The following is a 22,799-nucleotide window of genomic DNA, read 5'->3' on the forward strand; positions in this document are numbered from 1 at the left end:
TACAAATCTTTACAATCTCAGACCAAGCAAGTATACTATTTTCTCTTTTTAAATGAAACAAAAAGAGCTCAGAGAAAGGAAACATGTAAGGAAGCAAAGAATGGCAAATGAAGACCAAAGCAAAGGCAAACAGAGGAAACAGGACGACAATGAAAGAAGCCACTGCATTTGTATGCAGCCAACAACTTTGGGTCCCATTCAGAAGGCAGAAGCTCAAGGGCCAAGGAAAGAAGCACTGAGACTTACCTGAGCATCAGCTCATTAAACAATGCGAGCATGGCTGCATCATGATGAAGTTAAGAATCACGTGGTCACTCACTCAGCTGAAGTAATTCATGAGGATGTCGCTAGCCTTTAAAAAACTGCACTTCTTTTTCAGTTATCATGAAGGGAGCACATTTTGATCAAGCCAGTTAACCTCAGTATAAAAACTGTCATTTTATCTTGAAACAATTTTCAGTTCTCTCATTTTTAAAAAGAGAGGCAATCCTGCAACACAGTTACCTTAACCATCCAAACCCAAATGCCCTGTCCTTGGCAACTATTAAGTTTGCATGGTCTCTTATTCTACATTAGTACACTGACCGAACTTTGTGAACTCCAACTTAAACAAACAAAAACCAACCTGCTCTAAATATTCAGAGTTCAGAAGGTATATGTATAGACCACATTTGACACCAGTATTGCATTGTCAGAAAGGTAACAGTCAATCCATTACTTTGGAACCCTTGTAGGAAAATAGCTGCCTTGCATTGTTATAGGAAGAACAAGCCACATCCTCTTCTGGCATGCCCAGTGTTGAAGCAACGTAATCCAGTACCTGGTTGTGTGAACAACTCTGTACTGGTTAGTGATACACCAGTCAATGTCTTGGTCAGAACTAGTCTGATTCGCAAGTTCTAAATTGCTCTGTAGTGGTCTTTTTGCAGGAGAACATTACTCTAAAGGTGGGAATGGGAAGGCATATCGTAATATAATCAAATGTACATATTACAAAATAAACATAAAGCAATGTTGCATGCAAGACTTTAAAAGTCTATACAAAAATCAATATATAACAGCAAAAGGTATGACAAACTCCAGCACTACCTGCAACAATGCATAAATTGACTTGCAGAAACCATTAACCCCCTCAGTCAAGTGAAACTGGCAAACAATACTAAGATTCAATGCATGGAAGTCATGGTTTCCCACTCATAAGACAAATCTATTTCATGTAGCACTAGGCCTTGGCTAAATGGAATGAAGTTTAGACAGGATTGGTACAGATGTCAGTGTAAGCTTTATGTTGATTAAGCTAAGCATAGGAGAATTACTTTTGATATGTGAATAAATGATCAGTCCAGGCAAAGTTGCAGAATCAGAAGCTGAAAATAAAATTGCATCAAGAGAAACTGGTGGTGAGCTTCTGGCAAAACAGATGGAGTTTAGGATTGGGAAACCAATATCGTAATGAGGGATGTGGAGGGGGTGCCAGTCAGTTGCAAGGATCAACCTAAGCTTGTTCATAAAGTCCACAATGCTGGTATGAATCTATCAATGGCCGATTTAGTCAAATTGTTAGGCAAGGATGCAAAAAGCAAGAGAGTTGCAGAACCTTCAGCAGGTTACCAAAGCTGTTTGCTGCTGATTATAACCCATTAGAGGTATTAACAGTGTAAAGCACCATATAAATACAGGAGAGAGCAAAGCCAGTTGTGCAGAAATTAAGAAGGTTGTGTGTTGTAAAGAGAAAGGTGTTACAGTTAGTGGTTAGACAACTTTTGCAGGATGGGCTATAATCTATACCTTGTAGATTCTTTTGAGTAGGTATTCCCAGTTGTGTTTGCAACTCCTATAGTTGGGGCTTTACCAAGGTCATCAAGTGTGCCCTTGGCAAATTACCACTTTCTATTTCCAATTTTGGGCATTTCACTTGACATGTGGAATCCACATTGGGCATATGTGATGCAAGGTTATGTTAGAGTTTTCAGATTCAGATCATAGATGTTGTGAACTAGGATCCAAGCATGCATGCAATGAACTTGAGAAATCACTATCACACATTTGCATCATGCAACCTTTCAGAGAGGTGGCCTATCAGCACACTATGGCATGCATATCTGGCGATTTCCACCAGCCACCAAAACCTTAAGGGCATAGATAAACTCTCCTCTGCCCAGTGAATAGCCCAATTTTATCTCATTCTAGAGTGTGAATTAACTGCACAAATCAGGGACATGTTGATTTTATAGAGATTCAGATGACTTAATAAACAGGAAAATAACTGTAGGCATCAATTGCTCAATCACCGTAGACCAATCTTACATTGTGTTTTAGAGATAGATAAATTTAAGGATTCATTGAATGTAATAAGAAACCAAGCATCTACACCTTGCTGGTTCCCTAGTTTACTTACTGCATGTAAATCTCATACTTGTGGTTAGAACTTACAGATTTGATGTTTGCAGGATGATTTAAGGCATGAGAATATTTGGGTCTCTGTTTATCTTGAGGTTGAACCTCTTTGTCCTTTGCAGCATGGTCAGGCCCATGAGACTCTTCTGTTCTGGACTCTGGAGCTTCTGTATCTCCAGGAACCCACATCAGAGAAGATGTATTTGTTTGAGGAAGTGCATCAGGAGCATCAGTCTCAAGTAATAATCGGTCCAAAGGAACCTGCTACAAAGAAAGTGTTTAAACACCTTCTAAACAACTTGCTGCAGCAGTTAAAATTTTCTTAATTTGCTTGATTCTACTGAAAAAAGCAAAAGGAATTACAAGTGTTAGAATCAACAATTACCTCCCGTAACATTTTCTGAGCTTTCCTAGTATTTAGGGAAGTAAGAAACCCAGAAAAGGAGAAATATGAGCCTTGCTTTGCAAATGGTTGTACCATCTCTGCTGATCCCAGGTAAGAATGTAATATAACACCAGCTGGAAATGGTCCTGTTTCCCTGTTTCATGCCATTAAAAATTTGAAATGGAGCTCCTTTCCGTTTAGATCCAGATAACTATCTCCATATACAAGCATTTCAACCTTCCAAGAAGCTTACTTAAGAATCTCATGGAGTTCACCAAATGCACGTACACAATGCACAGAGACCGGTCTGTGAAATTCCTTTGCAAGCAGCAGCTGTTGTTTCAAGACATCCACCTGCAGGTGTATCATAATATAAATGCAAAGAAGGTGAATTTTGTGGTGAATACCAAAGCCCAATTTTGTATCCCTGTAACAGTTTGTAAATGACAGTTTCGTGCAAGCAGCGAAGATGTTTGAAAAATCTGCAAGCAAAACAATTTGAATGACCTGTTTTGTAGCAAACTTGCCTGTGCTGAAAAGTCAATTGCCCTTCCGCGTGTTCCTTTGTCTAAGCCAGCCTAAAATAAAAGCAGATGCTATGGGTTATCAACCAAAATGGATCAAGGTGCAGAAGAAAACATTAAACAATCTTTTTGGGAACACCAGAACATAGCTGAAGGCTTTAACATTGCAGGAGCATGATTATGAATATACAAACTTTCTGTCTTTCCAAGATTATGAGTTTCTACAAGTATGAACAAACTAAGCACCAATGCTAGCCAAAGGCATTCCAAATAGCAATTATGAAGTAGGAAAACCATCACAAAGGAATGAAGACCTGATTGGAAGCATTTATGGCATTAATTCTCAAGGGATACAAGGCCAGCCACCTAGGGGAAGATTCCAGCTAACCTTTGCAAGGAGTTTCTCTAATAATGTGGGCCGTGGAAGCTATTTAGAGCAGCAAAGTAGTGGACAGCAATGTTTCAATGAAAGAGAACTCCAGGACAAGATCATTCTTACTCAGTACAATGGATATTCATCTTCTCCATCTGATTTAGAACACTAGATAGGTCAAGCCCAGCCTTCGCACCTAGCTGTTGCTGCCTCTACCAGCCTGCCAAACCCTGCATACGGACTGCTGCATCCTTGTCTTGAGCAGTGCAACATTCTCCCAGCCTTGTATTACTTGCCCCTGGTGCTGTGCTTCTTCTGGGAAGGATCTGCTGTAGCTAGCCCTTGCATCTGCCATCCTGATGCTGCTTTTGGGCTGGACAGCTTCATTCTGAGGTGTTTCGGTGGTCCTTCAGCTTGCAGCAGGTCTGAGCAGACTGTGTTCAGCTATGCACTACCCATGGACATCCACCACTCCCTTGTGTTTTGCTAGTCTACACATGTTGGGACCTGAAGGCTGCACTTCACAGTTTCTGGAATGTTTGCTGCTGCCTTTCTTCCCAGATAGCAGTAGACCTTGTGTCTTGAGGTGGACGGCCATTTGGATAGCCTGGAGCTCTCGCATTTGGTGGGCAGCTGCCTACCATCTCATAGGTATCTCATCTTTGTACAACAGAGGTACAACTTGGAGTTTCTTCAGCGTGGGTAAGTTTGATGTTTCTTCAGCTACCTCTTCTTCCTGACAGACTATAGTGGTTCTGATGTCAGAGCCTCCTTTCTCTTGGCTTGTACCTGCAGGGCATGTTCCTATTCTCCCCAATGACCCAGGTGCACAAAAGTTGGATGGCTCTAACTATTTGCTCTGGATGGTAAAGGCTTAGTTCATTCTCAACACCTTTGAGATCTGGAAATTGATTTCTCTGCTGATTCCCACCCCATTCCTACTCTTGATGATGGAGATTCTCTGGACTGGGTGAACTTTGGGACAGGATCAATGCCCGAGCTTTGACGTTCTTATTCTTGAACTATACAGACAGTGTGTTCATGTAAAGGAGTTACCTGCTGCAACACAAGTGCGGACCAAGCTTCAGAACTTCGGTGAGATTCACACTCTCTCTCATCAGCTTGCATTTGGAGATGTGGCTTCACAAATGGACCATTCGAGTCTCCTACCATAAGGGATCACATCAACAAGATGGAGCAAATTTGGTTAGAGTTGGGTCCCTCTGGACAAGTGGTGGATCCTAGGGATCTTGCAATTACACTACTTACCTATCTTCCAACCCCCAAATGTGATATCTTTTGATCCAGTTTCCTCACCTTACAAGCACATGATACTTGGACATGGGAGGAGTTGGTTCATTAGTGCTTAAGTAGGTGGCTGCTTGGCATTCTGAGACATTTAGTGGATCTGGTTCGAGTCAACAGGTCTTCACTGTTGGGTCTAGCGGGGGAGGAAAACAACAGGAGAAGAGTAAGAAAGAAAAGGAGGACAAGGGAAAGAAGGAGAAGGAAGGACCTTCCAAGAAGCAACTGCTTGCAAGCAAGGCAATCATATGAAGAATCAGTGTTGGCAGAAGCTTCCTCCTCACTTGCATCACTCAAAGGAAGTGAAGGCATCGGATAATAGCCATGGACACAGAATCCATGTTTATTACTCTGTGATGCACCAGAGGAGATGACCTTGGCATCTCCAAAGTGCAGTGGAGCTACTAGCCACCAGAGTGGTTCTAGAATCTCCAGACACAAGGGAGTTTGTCGCTATTGGTGACAAGTCGATTGTGGTAGTTTGTAGTATGGGAACTATTCCTTCGTTACCAGACTGATAGGGCCACAGATCAGTTTCTGAGGTCCTTTATGTTCAAACTTGGGGTTTAACCTTCTTTTGTTTAAGTTATTGCACAACTAGCCACCACATCCTCAATTCTTTTATGCAGAGACGTCTCTATTCCCATTGGCATATGCCACAGTGCAGGTATTGTTGTATCTTCGAGCGACTCATTCTCATGGGATTCTTTATGAGAGGTTCTATACGGAAATGCTAGGGCTAACAAAAACAGCATAGAATGCATGACAACACCCAATAACATCTCTTATGATGCTGCCCTTGAGCTCATATACCTTTGCCAGCTTCTTCAAGAGTTAGTGCACTCCCACAGTAAGTGTGCTGCCATCCTCTCCGACAACAAAAGCACCATTACCCTAGCTTGAACCTAGGTTTTTTGTTCAGGGACCAAGCACATTGGGTTTCATTACCATCTTATCCGTGAGCAGATTGAGCTTACAACTCTTTAATTGGAATATGTCTCTATGTGGGACAATATAGTTGATGAGTTCACAAAGGCACTACCCATCAACAGCCTTGGATCTCTCTTTTATAGACTCAAAATTGGATCTCAGTGATTGTATCTTTCTTTGGTTAAGAAGGGAACCATATTTTGCCCCTCATTTAATTATACATATGTTTTTGTGAGCCTTTATCTCATTCAAGTTCTTCTTCACCTTTATGTTGCTGAGAGGTGTTGGGAGTAAGTGACCAGCTCCATATCAACACAACATGTGCCATGCCTATGCCATGTCCAGGCATCAATTTTGCAATTTGTGTCCACAACCATTTTAGGTCAACTAGTTGATGGTCAGATCATATTTTCATCCTCTCTAGTTCATGGTCGTCCAGTTTTCTAATTTGGATCTATTATAGCAGCACACTATACATACTAAGGGTGTTTCATTCAGGGGTTCAACCCTAGGACCATTTATAGTTCTTCCATTTTCTTTGCCTTCATTCTCCTTCACGTTGCAACCAAAGAGGACCGCACTTCCTCCATGGGATCATGGGTTTCAGTCAAAGACTTTCTGATGCACGATGAGTGAGGAGGCTACTTCCAGAACACTAGGGGATCAAATCCACTTGAGTCTTGCTTGGTATTAGAGAATCCTATTGCACCCTTTATTTGCACCCCTGTTTCCATCAAGTATACCTTGTAGCATGGTCACAAGTGACGCAAGAGGGATGGGGACTGGCGGGGATTGGAGATGGGGAGGAATTGCCATCACTTGACTAAATAGTCACATGGAATGGGATGCGAGACAGAAAGAAGCTACCATCCTCACAATTATCAAGCCCAAAAAAGACCATCACCTGTGACTATGTTTTGAACTCATTGGAGAAATGATACTACAAAGTAAAGGCCTCTTAGTTGCAAGCACTTTTTTATATAAAATCATTGCTGTACATTTTGAATCTCTTAGGTGGCGAGTAGATGTTAAATCCATTCACAAAGATTAAACCACAAAGTTGCACAGCATTATGACAAATAGTTGGTTTTTAGGTGGATAAAACAATCACAGATAAAGTAGACCAAGGGGCATCATCACACATGGAAGTTGGTAGGCAGTATCATTGCTTTATTTGGACTATCATACAGTCAAGCTATACACTTACTGGATATATCCACTGCAGAGACACTCGAAGATATGGAGAAAGATTGTTCACGCTCCATGGGAGATGAAAGCGGATGCAAAGTCTATGAGGAGGAGAAGAGACATTTTCTCAGGGTTATTCTGGCACTTTCTTTCATTTTGAGTCCACATGCTCTGGCACTACAGACCTCCAAGTTGGTTATTTACTTAGGCTATATAATAGGCTTCTCCTTGTGTTATTTTTGTATATTTTGCAAGTCTCTTATAGGGCTAATCTTGCACTTTGCTCCACATATTTCATCCTGAGGGGATTTATTAAAAGAATTATCGTTTTTAAAAACTTTTAATATTCCTTGATCAAACCTAATGTAATACTTTGTTTTTAAGAACCCAAAAATTTTCAGATAAAAAGTTAAGTACTATTGGGCTCAAATACCTGTCTTAGTTCAGATATTCACTACAATATAACAACAGAAAAAATCCTAGACTATAAGGAGATTCCAAAATTAAAATTGGTTAATATTGCTTTTCTTGCACATTTGTGAGGGCAATGGGAAACTACCAAGAGGACATGAAAAATGCATACTTGATTCACACACAAACAGGATAATTCACCTGAGGCTAAGAAGAAAACACACCTCCCCCAAAGCTGCACTTGGGACAACATCAAGCATAGCCCGCAATCTTTCAATCCAATTTGATGAACGAGTTTCTACATACCTTTCATTGCACATGCATATAACAAATCAGTGAAAAGGATTGGCAATAAGTCCCAACCAATCATAAAAATATGCTAGTAAACCTCTAAGTACCCCAAATCCATCAACCATTAAAACAAAAGTGTTCTAAAAAAATAGCACCCCAATAAAACTCCATACAAACTTTTTTTTGTCCAAGAAAAGAGAATTCTATTAATTACACCTCGGAGAAAGTCCCCCTAAAATAAATACAAAGTACAAAAAACTCTGTGAAGAGTAACTAAGTACATCAAAGATACAATGGTTGTGTAAACGACCAATCTAGTGGGCTAAAGTGCCAGACCATCTGAGGGGTAGTGTGAAAGAAGGTGTCTGAATCCCAAATCCTCAGGAAAGCCTCTCTTTTCTTCCTCATCCTTTCAGAGCTGCCCTGCAACCTCTCCCATCTCCCACGGAGAGTATGGACTATCTCTGTCCAAATCCTCGATAGAGACTCCCTAGTGGGTATATCCTGAAGATCAATGACCTGGCTACATCTCGCAGTCCATATGTACCAAGCTATAATGCTGGAAATCAGCTCCCATCTGTAACAATGTCCCTGAGTCCACTGTATCTGTGAATAGTCTAGGGTAGGGATCCTGCTCAGATGCTGTCCAACGATGAGAAAAGAAATGCTCCCCTGAGTGTCCTCATAGCCGTAAGCTGGACCTCTGTCTGTGACCCAAGCTGCAGCCCCCCATGTCGCCACCATGGACTCTTCAGTACCATGGAATACTATCCTAAGAGCTCTCCTCCAAATCTCTTGGGCTCTAGGACAGTCCCACAGGCAATGTCTCTGTCTCTCCTTTGCCACACCACATCGCGCGCAAGCCACTGGGTTCCTGCCCTATCCAAGCCAAGTGCCAGCTGCTAAACTCCTATGGGCTAGAAGCCATAGAAAGAGAGATATCTTCCTGGACCTGAAGCTGTCATGTAGCCGCCTCCAAAAGTCATATAGAAACTCATCTAAGACTCCCTCTCTATGCCAATGAGGGGTGGCTGCAGGCTGTGCTCTAATCTTGCTCATCTGTATCCTCCGTCCCAATCTAGTAGTGTAGCCAAAGAAGGGGATGTCGGATGGCCTATCAAGGAAGGGATCCCTCCACACCCACTCTCCTGGATCCCACTGAATTCTCTGTAGAGGCTTCCTCTGCTATGCCCAATATCTCCATCCATCTATAAGACAAGTGGTTGGGTCTGGGTCTATGTGCCAATTTCTTTGAAAGTGTGCCACTACTCTCATTCTCTGCCTGGAGTAGCCACTGAGTGCTGCAAGGTCAAGGTCCTCTCGCTGGAGGCGGCCATCCTCCTCAACTGTGAAAGTGAATGCCCTGTCTCTGCTAGATGCAATGACTGCTAGAAGGATATCCCCTCTAGAGAAAAGACCAATCCAAGTCTGAAAAGAAGCTGTTCCAGTTTGCCAATCTAGTGGAACCCCTTCCATCACGGCCTCAATCATAGCCCTGGCTCCCCTAAGACCATGTAATCTCTGCCTTTGGGTCCCGTGTGGTAACTCCTGAAATGCAAACCACTCCCCCACTGATGTAGCGACCTATAAAGAGAATCTCCCCCATGATAAGTGTGTCCGCTGCCCAATGGTGTGGCCTGATTCTGATCTCAAATAATGATTAAAAAGAAGAGGCTGTCTCCTCTTCTCTCCAATAGTAGTCGGGGGGAGCTGGTGGAGCCTTGGAGATACAGATCTCCAAGCTCTAATAATGGCAGCTGCAAATCTGACCTCGAAGCTCCTCCCTAAATCTCTGGTGCTGATCTCCTGAAATATCCAGCGAATGCTGGGCTGCCATGGTCCTCCATGTATAGGTGTCAAGTCCTCTATCCTCCCCATCAGAAGTTTCTTCTAGGGCTCCTCACTTGGAAGCAGACCCCTGACAATGAGCTTGACGAATAAGGCTTTGCTCTGACTATCTGGGTCTATGATCCCCAATCCTCCTTTGGATCTAGGCTATATGATGGCATCCCAAGCCACCTTTGCTCTGGCTGGACTCCCATCTCCTCCTGACCAAATGAAGTTCCTGATGAGGCATTTCACCTAGCCAATACACGACCTAGAGAATGCCCAACAAGAAGTGATGTACCACATGGTCGCAAGAAGAACTTGGTTGGCAACCACTACTCTTCCTGCCAATTAGAGTTTCGCCAAGCTCCAATACAAAAGCTTCTGTCTGATGCTCAAAAGGAGGGGTGCCAACTGCTGCTCTGAGGTAATGTCAATCCCCACATGGCATCCGAGATATCTCTTAAGTGGTCCCGCGGGGAACCCATGTGAAATCCTGATGTGGTCGCCACTCTAGCAATCTAGTGTCGCATATCCAAAATCCAAAAGATTTGTGCCAATTAACTAGTGCTCCTGATGCTTTGCAAAATGTCTCTATGGCTATTAAAAAGGCTTTAAAGTTCCCCTCATTCCCATCTAAGTAAACTGTTGTATCATCAGCAAACTCCACATCAAGAAGCTCCTCAAATTCAAGGATGGGTAGCCTGATGCCTCTGAAACCTGTAGATCTATCTCTCAAGAAGGAGCTCATGGCCTCTGCTACAAATAGAAACAAGAACGGAGCAAGTGGGCATCCCTGTCTAACTAATCTATGGATGTTGAATCTATCTCCTCTTGCCCCTCCAGTCATGACCTGGCTATGTGCTAAAGAATAGAGAGCCGCTACACCCTTGACCCACTGCTCTGGAAAGCCCATCCTCAGCATTGTGCCCTCCAGGAACTCCCAATCCACGCAATCATATGCCTTCTCAAAGTCGAGAAGGAGCACAATAAGGTCTTTGCCTCCTGGATCTAGCCAAAGCTGTGATCTCCCAAAAGGTGAAGATGTTGTCCAAGATGCTGCGCTCTCGGACGAATCTTGTCTGAGTGGGGTGTATAATATCTGACATCAATGGTGCCAGCCTGAGACTAATCGCCTTTGCGAGGATCTTATAGGCAGTTCCAAGCAAGGTGATCGGTCTCCATTGTGATATCTCCAATCTATCTCCACTTCCTTTCGGGATAAGACGAATCAGCCCCTCAAAGAGCCTCTCTGGCATAGTCTCTGATGCCATAATCTCCTGAAAGGCTGAGTGAAGGCCTTTTTTGATAAGATCCCAATAGCTCACAAAGAAGGATTTATCTAGTCCATCTTCCCCTGGACACTTACCTGAGGGTAGTGCCCAAAGTGCCTCCTCCAACTCCTCTATAAAATGGGCCATCAGATTTCTGCTCATCCTATCTGTAACCACCCTCTGCGTGCTCTGCCAACCTGCTTCTCTATCTCTCTCATATCCAAGGGGTCTAGTAGTGGATCCTAGAAGGGATGTATAGTATTGTGTGGCCACCTGTCACCTCTCAAGGGCCCTGTGCAATGGATCCATCAGCTCTTCTGAGTCTCCAAACACCCTGTCTAGAGTGTTTAGGCCCTGTGGTGAGGAAAAAATCCATGTTGACCCTGTCCCCAAACTGAGTCCAAAAAGAGGCTCTCGCATGAAATATGTACTCTAATCTAGCTTCCTTCATGGAGTCAATCTCTTCCCTGGCGGTATGCATCCTCTCAACTATCCATCCGCATCCCGGTCGTCTCTCCTCCTCCCTCTGTAAGGCAACCAATGATGCCCTAGCAGCTCTTTCCTTCTCTAGAAGGCTCTGTCTCCTCCTTGTTCTGGGTCGGTGAGTGGTCTGAGAGGGTCGTGCCAGGTATGATGCCTATGAGGCCGCCTCTATCGCGCAGGCCCAGTCATCCACATAAAATCGATCAATCCTTGAGAAAGTCCTGGCTCCTATTGCCCTGTCTCTCCTGGAGAACTGAAGTGAGCCTGTGGTCCTACCAAACTCTGATGTGAACCATGGGTCCTGGCCTCTAATCTGGAATAAGAACTCCTCCCAAGCAACCTGCTCTCCTACCCTAATGATTTCTGTGCATCTGCCTCTCCTGTCCTTAAGAGAGTCCACCATGTTAAAGTCACCCCCTACCATCTAGTGATCAACCTGTGGTAGAGACTGACTGAGGGTGGTCCAAAACTATCTCCTCTCTCATTGGCCATTCGGGACGTAAATGGCCAACAAACCAATGAGTGCCTCCTCCACTCTCACCGAGACCCACATAGCTCTCCCTGGAATCAGAATACCCCAACCCTATATCGACTGAGTCCACTCCTCCTCAACACATATACATACTCCAATGTGTATCTCGGTAGCACCTACAACTAGGTTCTCCCATAAGGGACACGCAATGGAAACCTATGGTTGGACGCCGGCGCACTCAGCGAGCGCCCCCTAATCAAAGACCTTGCGCGTAGTCCTCTCTAAGGAGCAACTCTTAGCCGTCCGAGCTAAGAAGTTGGAGCTAATGGAAACAACGATTTATGGTCAGCTAGTATGACATTCCCCAGCCAAGGCCTAGCTTCGGGACTGGCTTCACTCTACGTTGCGCATCAGCACAACGCAGACCGTGGAGGCAGTCCTATTCGGCCAAGGGATCTTCATGGTCCGGCTCAGCTCGGCAGACGCAGCTCGCAAGTTACTCGCCAGTTCACCATATGCGTCCACGAAGGCGGTCATATGCATGGTTCCTTGGTACATTGGCTTTACTGTGGAGGCATTCGCACTCCACAACAGGTTTCTTCGGCACCCAATCACCCTTCTTTTCCCCGGCCTCGCAATAGAGTATCGCCAGTTGGTGGAAGACTTTGGACAGCTCTTCGGCACTGTCCTTTCCGTGTCTTTCGCAGATGCAGTGACAACAGCAGGAGTCCCAAAGGTACGGGTGGCAATGAAAGAGGTCAAGAATATCCCACAACTCCTAGAGATTGAGGCAGGCAGGCACTCCTTTAGGCAGCAGGTCATTGTGACCGGGCAACCAAGGCAATGTTTGCGCTTCCACGACTTTGGGCATCAAGTAGCAGTTTGTACGCATTTCGGAGGCAAGGCGGCTCTGCCCACAAATCGGCAGGTGGACGCTGACGGCTTCACATGGGTCCAGAGACGACAGAGAGGGAGACGGCAAGGGGAGGCTCAGCCAGCTCCTCAGACCCAGCCTCGTCAGCAAGGTGCAGGCAAGCGTGAGACCCCCCTCGGCAAAGCACTCCACAGCCCCCCCTGTCCGTCCCACCCGACAGGACCGCAGCCCCCCACATTCTCCACCCGCGCCACACACTGCCTCGCCTGAGTTCCCACAGTCTCCTCACCCAACCTCCCCCCCCCCCCCCCAACATCCCATGCCCCGCCCCCCAACTGACCTTGGCCCACAGCCCCCCCTTGCAAGGGCCGCCACCCCCCCCCCCCCCAACACCCGCCATGCATCTCCATCCGTCCCACCATCCCTCGATCCTCTCCCCCTCCCACCACCCCCCCTACCGAGCACCCCCCCTGATCCATACCCACGTCAGGTGAGCCCCCCCAAATCCACCTCCCCCTCCTCCCACAGGAGGTGATAAGCCACACACACCTACCTCCTCCACGCACCAGCAATCTTCCCCCTCCCACACAGCCACCAACTCATCTGCCCCTGCTGTCAGAGTGAAGCGGTGCAAAAGCATAGGACTGAGAGAGAGAGAGAACGCAGAGAGAGAAGGGAGAGAAAGAGACAATGGACGATGAAGATCTGCTGTATAAAGAATGCTGAATACAAAGATATACACGGGCGCAGTGCGCTGGACTGCGTGTCTCCACCTCGACGATGCGACCTGCTGTCCACCTCGAAGTCTGCTGCAGTCTGCACTGTCTGCTGTCTGAAATCTGTGAACAGAGACAGAAATCTGCACGGCACCGGTCTGTAATCTGCAACAGAGAAGAGTGACCAGACTGCTGGAGACGTCGGGTATTTATAGCCGAGATCTGCCAGAAATAGGGCACCAGAAATGCCCAGTCGGCTGCATTAAAATGCAGCCGACTGCCTGCTGCAGGGTCGGACTGCCACGTGGCAGTCCGACTGTGCAGTCCAACTGGACTGCACCAGGCTGAAACCTGCCTGGCTGTGATCTCTCTAACACCCCCTCTCAGAGCCTGGGCAGGGCAGAAGCCTGAGGGATCTGGAATGTTGCCGAAGTAGAGCCTGAGGAAGCGCCTTCGTAAACAAATCCGCAAGATTATCCTCCGTCTTGCAATACTCCACAGTGATGGTCTCATCCAAAAGCTTTTCTCGGATGAAGTGGTACTGGATCTCGATGTGCTTCGTCCGGGCATGAAAAACAGGATTCCTCGCCAAGGCAATGCAACTTTCATTGTCACATCGCAGCAATGTAGGACAAGTCTGGGGACACCCAAGCTCCTCCAACAATCTCCGAAGCCACACAACCTCGCATGTGGTAGAAGACGCGGCCCGATACTCCGCCTCAGTAGACGAAAGGGCTACCGTGGGCTGCTTCTTGCTACTCCATGAAATAACACCTGCACCCAAAGTAAAGCAGTAACCTGTTGTAGACCGCCTGTGGTCCACGTCACCGGCCCAGTCCGAGTCGCTCCAACCTACAAGTACAAGATCTGACCCATCTGTCCCTGCGGGGTAATGAATCCCCAAATCAGACGTCCCTCTCAGATACCGAAGTATCCTCTGAGCAGCCTGCCAATGCACCGTCTTAGGTTCACTCATGAACCCTGCCAAGAGCCCAACAGCAAAACATAGATCAACCCTCGTGTTGAAAAGCCAAATCAAAGACCCTATCAACTGTCGATAGCAGGACGCATCCGCCAAAGGAGAAGCTGAATGGGAAGTGGCCTTCCAGTTCGGATCCATAGGAGTAGAGAGGGCCCGACAATCTTCCATCTCAAAAGACACCAAGAGCTCCTGTACATATCTCTGTTGGGAGAGAAAGATCCCCCTCTGAGACTGATAAATCTCATGGCCTAAAAAGAAATGGAGTAGCCCCAAATCCGTCATCTCGAACGTCCGATGTAAAGCTGACTTTGTCTCCTGGACCTGCTGTGCATCATCACCTGTGACAATCAAATCATCAACATATAATACAAACAGCACACAACCATCCTCGGAAGTGTGAACATACAGCTGCGGATCGGCCTTGGACCGCCGATATCCCAACTGAGACTGGAGGAATGAATCAATCTTCTCGTTCCAAGCTCGCGGGGCCTACTTGAGGCCATACAAGGCCTTCTTCAACCTGTAGACTTTCCCATCTGAAGAACCAAAGCCAGGAGGCTGCTCTACGTAGATCTCCTCCTTCAAATCACCATTCAGGAAGGCCGACTTCACATCCAACTGATAAACAAGCCATCTCCTATGGCCAGCCAAAGCAAGAACAGCTCTAATGGTTGCCATACGAGCTGTGGGGGCAAAGGTGTCATGACAGTCAATCCCTGGGCGCTGGGCAAAACCCTTAGCAACAAGGCGAGCCTTGTGCTTATCCAAAGTACCATCACTGAGATATTTGGTCTTGAAGACCCACTTGACTCCAATCACCTTCTTCTTCGGGGGGTGTGGCACAAGTGACCAAGTGTCATTCCTCTCAATAGCCTCCAACTCAGCTTCCATAGCTTTCTTCCATGGGGCGGATTGTAAAGCCTCCTTCACGGAGGTGGGCTCTCGATCCTGCATAACACGGGACATCAAACAATAATTGGAGCAAACAAGCTCCGAAGAATGCGCCTGGTGCCTCCGTGACCGCCGCGGACCATCCTGCGGTCCCCACTCCTCAGGAACCCCCTCGATCCCTGAATCACGGAGTGTGTCACGGGCCCAGCGAGGAGGAGGCCGAACCTCCCCTCGTCGTTCTCCATCAGCAGAAGACTCTGGAATATCCACCAGTGTTAACTCCTCAGAAGGGTCCGGTGGAACAGTAGACTCTGTGTCAGAAACAGAATCATAATCAAAAGGCACGGGCTCCAGTGGAACTGTAGAAGGAGCCCAACTCTCCCCTGGATCTCCAAGAACGGGATGCTCCTCACCCGTTGAAGAAGCCGGAACCTCCACAAACCGGACATCACGGCTAGTGTACACATCCCGCTTGACGGGATCATACAGTCAGTAGCCTTGGGACTAGGAGCTGTAGCCAACAAATACCTATTTGCGGGAAGCCGCTTCAAATTTATCACGGTGAGCCTTGGGAATGTGAACATAGGCATCACACCCAAAGACTCGAAAGTAAGAAACATCTGGCTTCGTCCTAAAATAAGCCTCAAATGGAGTCATCCCTTCCACGGCCGAAGTAGGGGATCGATTAAAAATGTGGACTGCAGTAGCCACAGCCTCGGCCCACAGAACCTGAGGGGTCTGTCGGTGCGCCATCATGGTGCGCGCCATCTCGATCACACTGCGGTTCTTCCGTTCTAGAATACCATTTTCTTGAGGAGTATTGGTATTGGCAAACTCCTGGTGAATTCCTCTATCTGCACAAAACCGAGCAAATTCATTAGACACAAATTCACCTCCCTTGTCGGATCGCAAGGTCTTCAACTTCCGGCCTGATCGGTTCTCCTCAAAGAGAAGCCAATCCTTGAAGTGCGAGAAAGCTTCTGACTTTAGTGCCAAAAAATAGGCCCATGTCATCCTGCTGTAGTCATCCACGATCAGCATGAAGTACGAGCTCCCACGCAGGGACTCATTCCTCATAGGGCCACATAGATCCGTAGATACTAGCTCCATCGGTGAAGTAGACCGCCACGAAGCTGTGTGGGAAATGGCATCCCTACGCTGCTTCCCCCGTATGCAGGAGACACATGGCTGCTGGCTCACCACTATATCCGGCAACCCTCGAACAAGCTGTCCACGTGACGCCCTCCGAAGATAGTCATAGTTCAGGTGACCAAACCGAGCATGCCATAACTCAGACTGTGACTGTGAGGTAAGAAGAAGAGTAGAGAGGGCAGTGAAAGACTTCAGTTTGTAAATGCCGTTCTCCTCATATCCAGATGATAGAACCTTCCTCGATTCACGATCAAGGACTCGCACAGTAGAACTGTCAAACTCCACCAAAAGACCAAGGGAGCAAATCTTATGGACTGAAAGGAGATGGTACCCTAATCCTGGTACATGCAAAACCTCTGAGGTATGGGTGCCACCTCGTCCATCCGGAATAAGCTGCATCTTACCCCGACCTGCAACAGAAACTGAAGAGCTGTCTTCAATGAGAACCTGCCCATGCGAAGGTCGCAGCTGGGCAACACCATCTGATGAAGGAGTCATGTGCCGTGAGGCACCACTATCAACAATCCACTCTCGAGCTTGGGGAACCGTCATCGCAGCATCAGAAGCATTTGGTGAAGCGTCCTCAATGACAACTAGATGTAGAAATGCAGCTGATGAGGGTGCAGCCACTGCTCCAGAATCCTTGGTTTCCTTCTTCTTGGTGTCCTTCGAGTCTTTGTCAGGGCAATCCTTCTTCCAATGGCCAGTCTTTCCACAAATATGACATGTGGAGTCTTTGTCCTTGTCCTTCTCCTTGTCCTTCTTGGACTTGTTATCCCCCTTCTTCTTCTTTTGGTCCTTCCCCTTCTTCTGAGAGGCTTGACCTGTCAACGCCTCCGACTTGGAAGCATTCTGTCCCTTTAACTGTTCCTCTTGGTCCAAGACCATAGGAACCAACTCTTCCCAGCGAAGAGTAGACTCTCACCCCGAAGCAATAAGGGCAGAGTAAACTGTACCGAATCGTGGCGGCAACTGGGACAATAGTGTGATCGCCATGTCTTCGGAGGAAATCGGCTTCCCCGCATTCTGAACCTGCATCTGTAGCTGCCTTAGCTTGTTAATGTGTTCCCTTAGCGAAGAAGACTTGTTGACGGACAAGGTCCGCATCTGTACCTCCAAAGAAACCCTCTTCATCAAGGTCATCCGATTGTACATTTGATCAAGCTCCAGTCATATCTCACGAGCCACCGTCAAGTGCTCGATGTGAGCGATCACGGCTGTAGTGCATGATAGAAAGAGAAAGGATCGAATCCTGGCATTCAGTTTGTCCCAATGAGACTGGGCCCTGGCCAACTCCGCACGAGCATCGGAAGAGAGTTTGGACTCATCTCTTACCGAAGGCCGGTCAATATCCTCCTATACCAACTCCGCCAAATCATAGGACTCAAGGATGGCCAACATCATAACGCGCCAAATGCGGTAGTTGTCGCCGTCGAGCTTCTGATCTGTAGGAAGAGCCGGTAAGACAGGCACCTTCCGGTCCATAATCGCCTGGAACTCCAAGTCCATCTCTGTAGACATCTTCACCTGCAATGCCTTCTCAAACGCAAAAGCAGCCCCCTCTGACTGGGTAAACTCAGCCTACTAAGGCTCTTCCGCGTCCCGAAGCTTCTTCACCCGCCGGAGGCGATGAAAAAGCAAAACCTGCACTTTTAGGTTGAAAACTCAAACTTCCTCCGCGTCAAACAGCAGTAAACAGCAGCAAATCCACCACCTGTACTCCTTTCCTGTGCGCCCACACTCGTTTCAGCCTTGTTCCAAGGCGCAGCCCTCCTGTCTGCCCTTAAACGCAAAAAACGCAAATTTGTGTCACGATGGAAACTCCCCTTCAGGTTGATTCTGCGCTCAGTCAGCCCTCAAACACTGCTCTGATACCATGTCAGAGTGCAGCAGTGCGGAAGCGTAGGACTGAGAGAGAGAGAAGGGAGAGAAAGAGACAGTGGACGATGAAGATCTGCTGTATAAAGAATGCTGAATACAAAGATATACACGGGCGCAGTGCGCTGGACTGCGTGTCTCCACCTCGACGATGCGACCTGCTGTCCACCTCGAAGTCTGCTGCAGTCTGCACTGTCTGCTGTCTGAAATCTGTGAACAGAGACAGAAATCTGCACGGCACCGGTCTGTAATCTGCGACAGAGAAGAGTGACCAGACTGCTGGAGACGTCGGGTATTTATAGCCGAGATCTGCCAGAAATAGGGCGCCAGAAATGCCCAATCGGCTGCATCCGACTGCCTGCTGCAGGGTCGGACTGCCACGTGGCAGTCCGACTGTGCTATCCGACTGCATGCAGTCCGACTGGACTGCACCAGGCTGAAACCTGCCTGGCTGTGATCTCTCTAACACCTGCCACCCGCCACACCTTCCCGAGACAGACACAGCTGTTGCCACAGGAGTTCTTCCGCAGTGGCCCATGGTCCTACCTGCGAGTTGCGCAGCGCAAAGAGTTTCCACTACCTCTAGAGGTGGGGATCTTCATGGTTCGTAAGTCAAGGAGGGGCAAGGTCCATCTACTAGCACCACCGGATGGACCAAACTATGCCTTTTTTCTTCAGTCCTCTTACTCAAGGGAGTGGACGACTACATAGATTGAGGAGGAGTTGAAGAGTCAAGTGGCGGATCACACCTCCTAGTGGATGGGAGATGAAGGATTAGAACAGTTTACACAACAGTGGCCAGGTTGCATGATGGACATCAACTGGTGGACTGGTGTCGAGGTTCCACACTTGAGCATTATCTTTTGAGCCCCTCCACAGTGGAGAGCTTCAAGGGACGTGATCAAGTGGCCCCCGGCACAGGCGGCCCATTTCTACCAATGTACAGAGTCGCGATTCTCAACATGGCTGATAGATGCATTGATAGTACCACCTAGAACATCTATCAGCCCTATGGTCCGGCCAAGGGCCACCATGGGGGACTGGAGTTCACCATCCAGACCAGCGGCAAAGCGCACTTGCATGCCTCACAGTTTCTCCTCCTCATCAGCAGCATCCACACCGAACAGATGCATGTTCGGTCAGTCACAAATTTCCCCATGAGCTTACACCTTGCATCCTAGAATATGAATAGCCACTCCTCAACTCCCCTCAATCCCTAAATCTCGGAGCGTGTGACAAGCCCAACGAGGAGGAGACCGGACCTTGCCTCGTGGCTCTCTATCTGCTGAAGTTTCTAGAAGTTCCAACGATGGCAAAGGAGCAATCGGTGAGTCCGGTGGCTAGGAACTAAGCTCCTTATACAAAGAAGACTCCTCAAGAGGCACAGGCTCCATAGGAACAATCGTTGGGGCCCAGCTATCAACGGGATCTCCAAGAACACGGTGATCCTCACCCCCCTCTGGAGCTGGAATCTCCACGAATCAAACATCACGGCTCATGTAGACATCTCGTTTAACAAGATCATATAATCGGTAGCCTTGAGACTGCAAGCTATAGCCCACAAACACCTGAATCTTGGAAGCCGTTTCACATTTGTCACACTGTGTCTTCGGGATGTGACATAGGCATCACACCCATAAACCCTGAAATATGAAACATCTGGCCTGGACCCAAAGTACGCCCTCACATGGAGTCATACCAACAACAATGGAAGTAGACGAATGACTAAGGATGTGAACTGTAGTAGCCACAGCCTCGGCCCATAAACATTGAGGTATCCAACATGATACGGGCCATCTCGATCACTGCAATTCTTGCGCTCCAAGATGTCATTCTCCTGAGGGGTGTTTCTATTGGCAAACTCCTGGTGAATACCACAATTTGAACAAAAACGAGCAAACTCATTAGAAACAAATTCTCCTCCCTTATTCGATCGTAAGGTCTTCAGCTTCTAACCCGGTCGCTTCTTCTCAAAGAGCAACCAATCCTTAAAGTTGGAGAAAGCCTTTGACTTCAGCTTCAAGAAATAGGCCCATGTCATCTTGCTATAATCATCCACAATTAGCATGAAATACAAGCTTCCTCTAAGGGACTCCATCCTCATCGGTCCATAAAAATCGGTAGAAACAAGCTCCAAGGGTGTTGAAGACCACCTCGAAGCCTTGCTAGGAACAACATCACTAGCCTGCTTCACACAGATGCAGGATACACAAGGCTGCTGGCTCACCACAATATCCGGCAAACCTCAAACAAACTGGCCCTTAGATGCCTTCCAAAGGTAATCATAATTGAGGTGGCTAAGCATACCAAAGCTTGGCGGACTAAGTTTGAGAGATAAGAAGAAGAGAAGTCAAGGCAAAAGAAGACTGCAACTTGTAGACGCCATGCTCCTCATAGCCTAAAGAAAGAACTTGTCTCGATCCTCCATCAAGAATCCGAAAACCTAGATGCTCACACAAGGCGGATAACGCCACATAATGCAGGATGAGCCGGGGTTGCAAAAACATGTCCCAGCAACCTTTATGACAAAGCAATGATGCCATGTGATGGACGAGAAGCTAGGCTGCAAAAACATAGGTCCCAACAACCCCTGTGGTAAACAAGTGACACCAGGTGATGGCGGAGGAGCTAGGCTACAAAAACGTAGGTCCCAATAGCCCTTCTGATAAACAAGTGATGCCAAGTGATAGAAGAGGAGCCAAGCTGCAAAAGCGAAGGTCCCGATACCCCTATGATGGAGAGATAAAATCACTGATGCTCGATGATGGATATTGTCGCCAAAGGCTAGGAAACTAACGCCAACCTAGAGATCATTACGCATGATACCAAGCAAGAAGAAGGCCTCCAACTTGAAAAACACAAGTAAGGGTTGAGCATAATGGAGAAGGGTGTTGTCGCCAAGCAGATGATGGTGACACCACGTGAAAGATGCTCCAAATGCAAGGCCTGATGCTGGAACAAGGCCTTTGAAGCAGAAGAGAAAGGGTGAAGGCAGCCACGAGCGACGAACCGCAATGTTCTCTTGAAGGGGTGTAAGGGCAATGAAAGGGACTGGTGAGAGAAGGGAAGTGGTGGTGGTGACCGAAGAATGTGGTGAAGAAAGACTAAAGAGTGGTAGGGTGGTAAAGAATGAATGAAGTGATTGCCTATTTATAGGCATAAGCTACCTAGGATGGCACACCACAATGTGGACGCCCACTAAAAAAGTAGCCAAAATGCATACACCAACCCTTTTTGGGATTATCAGTGTGAAATCCAAAATGAAGTGTGTGAATTGAAGAAGTGGTTTCTTAACACCCCCTCTCAGGCCCAAAAAGGGATGAGAAAAGAGGAGTAAAGAGAGATATGATGAAGAAAAAGATCCCGAAGATCCAAGATTTCCACGTAAAAGGTGACCTGTAGTAAGGAACGGTAGACGGGATGAACTGTAGAACCTGACTCCACCTTGGGAGAGAAGCCACTAGCTCCATAATTAGAAGGAATTCGAAGGCCTCATCACCAAGTCATGGCTAAATCTCCAAGGCCCCGATCTAGGCTGTCTTTGAAGATCTTGGGTATCAATAGGCAAAATGATTGCTCAACGACAACCGCCCCAAAAGATTAATGGGTGGGTGACAAACATCATGATGAGAAGATGCCCCCCTAAGGGTGGAGGTACAACAACCCCCTTTGAAGCCAAATAAGTAGAAGCTCACTCTGAGAGCAAAGATAGTATATCCCCCTCTGCAAGAGATAGGGAATCTAAAAACTCATGGATCATGAACTCCAAATCATCTATTGACAAAGGAAGTACCACCAATCGGGCGGAAGAAGGTATCTAGGAAGATATCGAAGAACTCCCAAAGATAGCCTTTTGAGCTGGAGTAGTTGAGGGTGGAAAAAAGGGAGGCTCCAACTGAGCCAAGGGTGGGCAATAGTCATTGTCTCTCAGTGGAGCGGACTATAGAGCCGAAGTAATAGAAGGTGTCGAACAATCACTATCTCTCAAAGGAGCAGATTGCCGAGACGATTGTATCCAACAATCACTGTCTCTCAAGAGAGTGGATTGCAGAACCACGGGTTGTCAAGGTGGCATTCCTGAAGCCCTACAAGAAGTAGAAGCAACCTCCATAGCATATTATGGTGGTCGCAAGAAGGCCGTGGTACCAATCGATCCTCGTGTGGCTTGAAAGGGCTTAGTGCGCTTCAAATGCGTCTTGTATCCTAGTGATGTAGCGAAAATGAAAGGGGGAATCAGTAGATGATACCGAACCCGCAACCTCTCTTTGCCTTCTTTGATGAACAGGGTCTTTAGCTCTCTAAGCTCCTACACTCTAATACCATGTCAAAAATAACAGGTATACTCTGATAGCATGTCAAAATAAGTGATGGTACAGAGAGATAGTAGGGTCTGTAGGGAGTAACATACAGTGTGTATGGCAAACACCGAGAGAGAAGAGAAACTCA

At 47.1% G+C, this 22,799-nt stretch overlaps 1 protein-coding gene across 3 annotated transcripts in view; it reads right to left on the bottom strand.

Annotated features, from left to right (window-relative positions):
* Positions 1–398: 398 nt before the first annotated feature.
* LOC148022499 (TatD related DNase) overlaps positions 399–22,799 on the bottom strand; it is a 77,647-nt gene continuing 55,246 nt past the window's right edge. For 2 of the 3 annotated variants that reach the window (XM_087695470.1, XM_087695471.1), the window contains exons 3-7: positions 3,310–3,360; positions 3,036–3,136; positions 2,783–2,936; positions 2,434–2,658; positions 399–820 (exon numbers count right to left, since the gene is read on the bottom strand). In XM_087695470.1, the coding sequence (XP_087551596.1) occupies positions 707–820; positions 2,434–2,658; positions 2,783–2,936; positions 3,036–3,136; positions 3,310–3,360 (645 nt within the window). In that variant the 3' untranslated portion in view covers positions 399–706. Of the gene's footprint in view, positions 821–2,433; positions 2,659–2,782; positions 2,937–3,035; positions 3,137–3,309; positions 3,361–7,737; positions 7,820–22,799 lie in introns of all 3 variants that reach the window. The other variant, XM_087695468.1, reaches the window with a different exon arrangement.

Source organism: Lygodium microphyllum, chromosome 16 (genome assembly GCF_053477565.2).
Source record: "Lygodium microphyllum isolate KBCC chromosome 16, Lygodium_microphyllum_v1.1.10, whole genome shotgun sequence".
NCBI classification, from domain to species: Eukaryota; Viridiplantae; Streptophyta; class Polypodiopsida; order Schizaeales; family Lygodiaceae; genus Lygodium; species Lygodium microphyllum.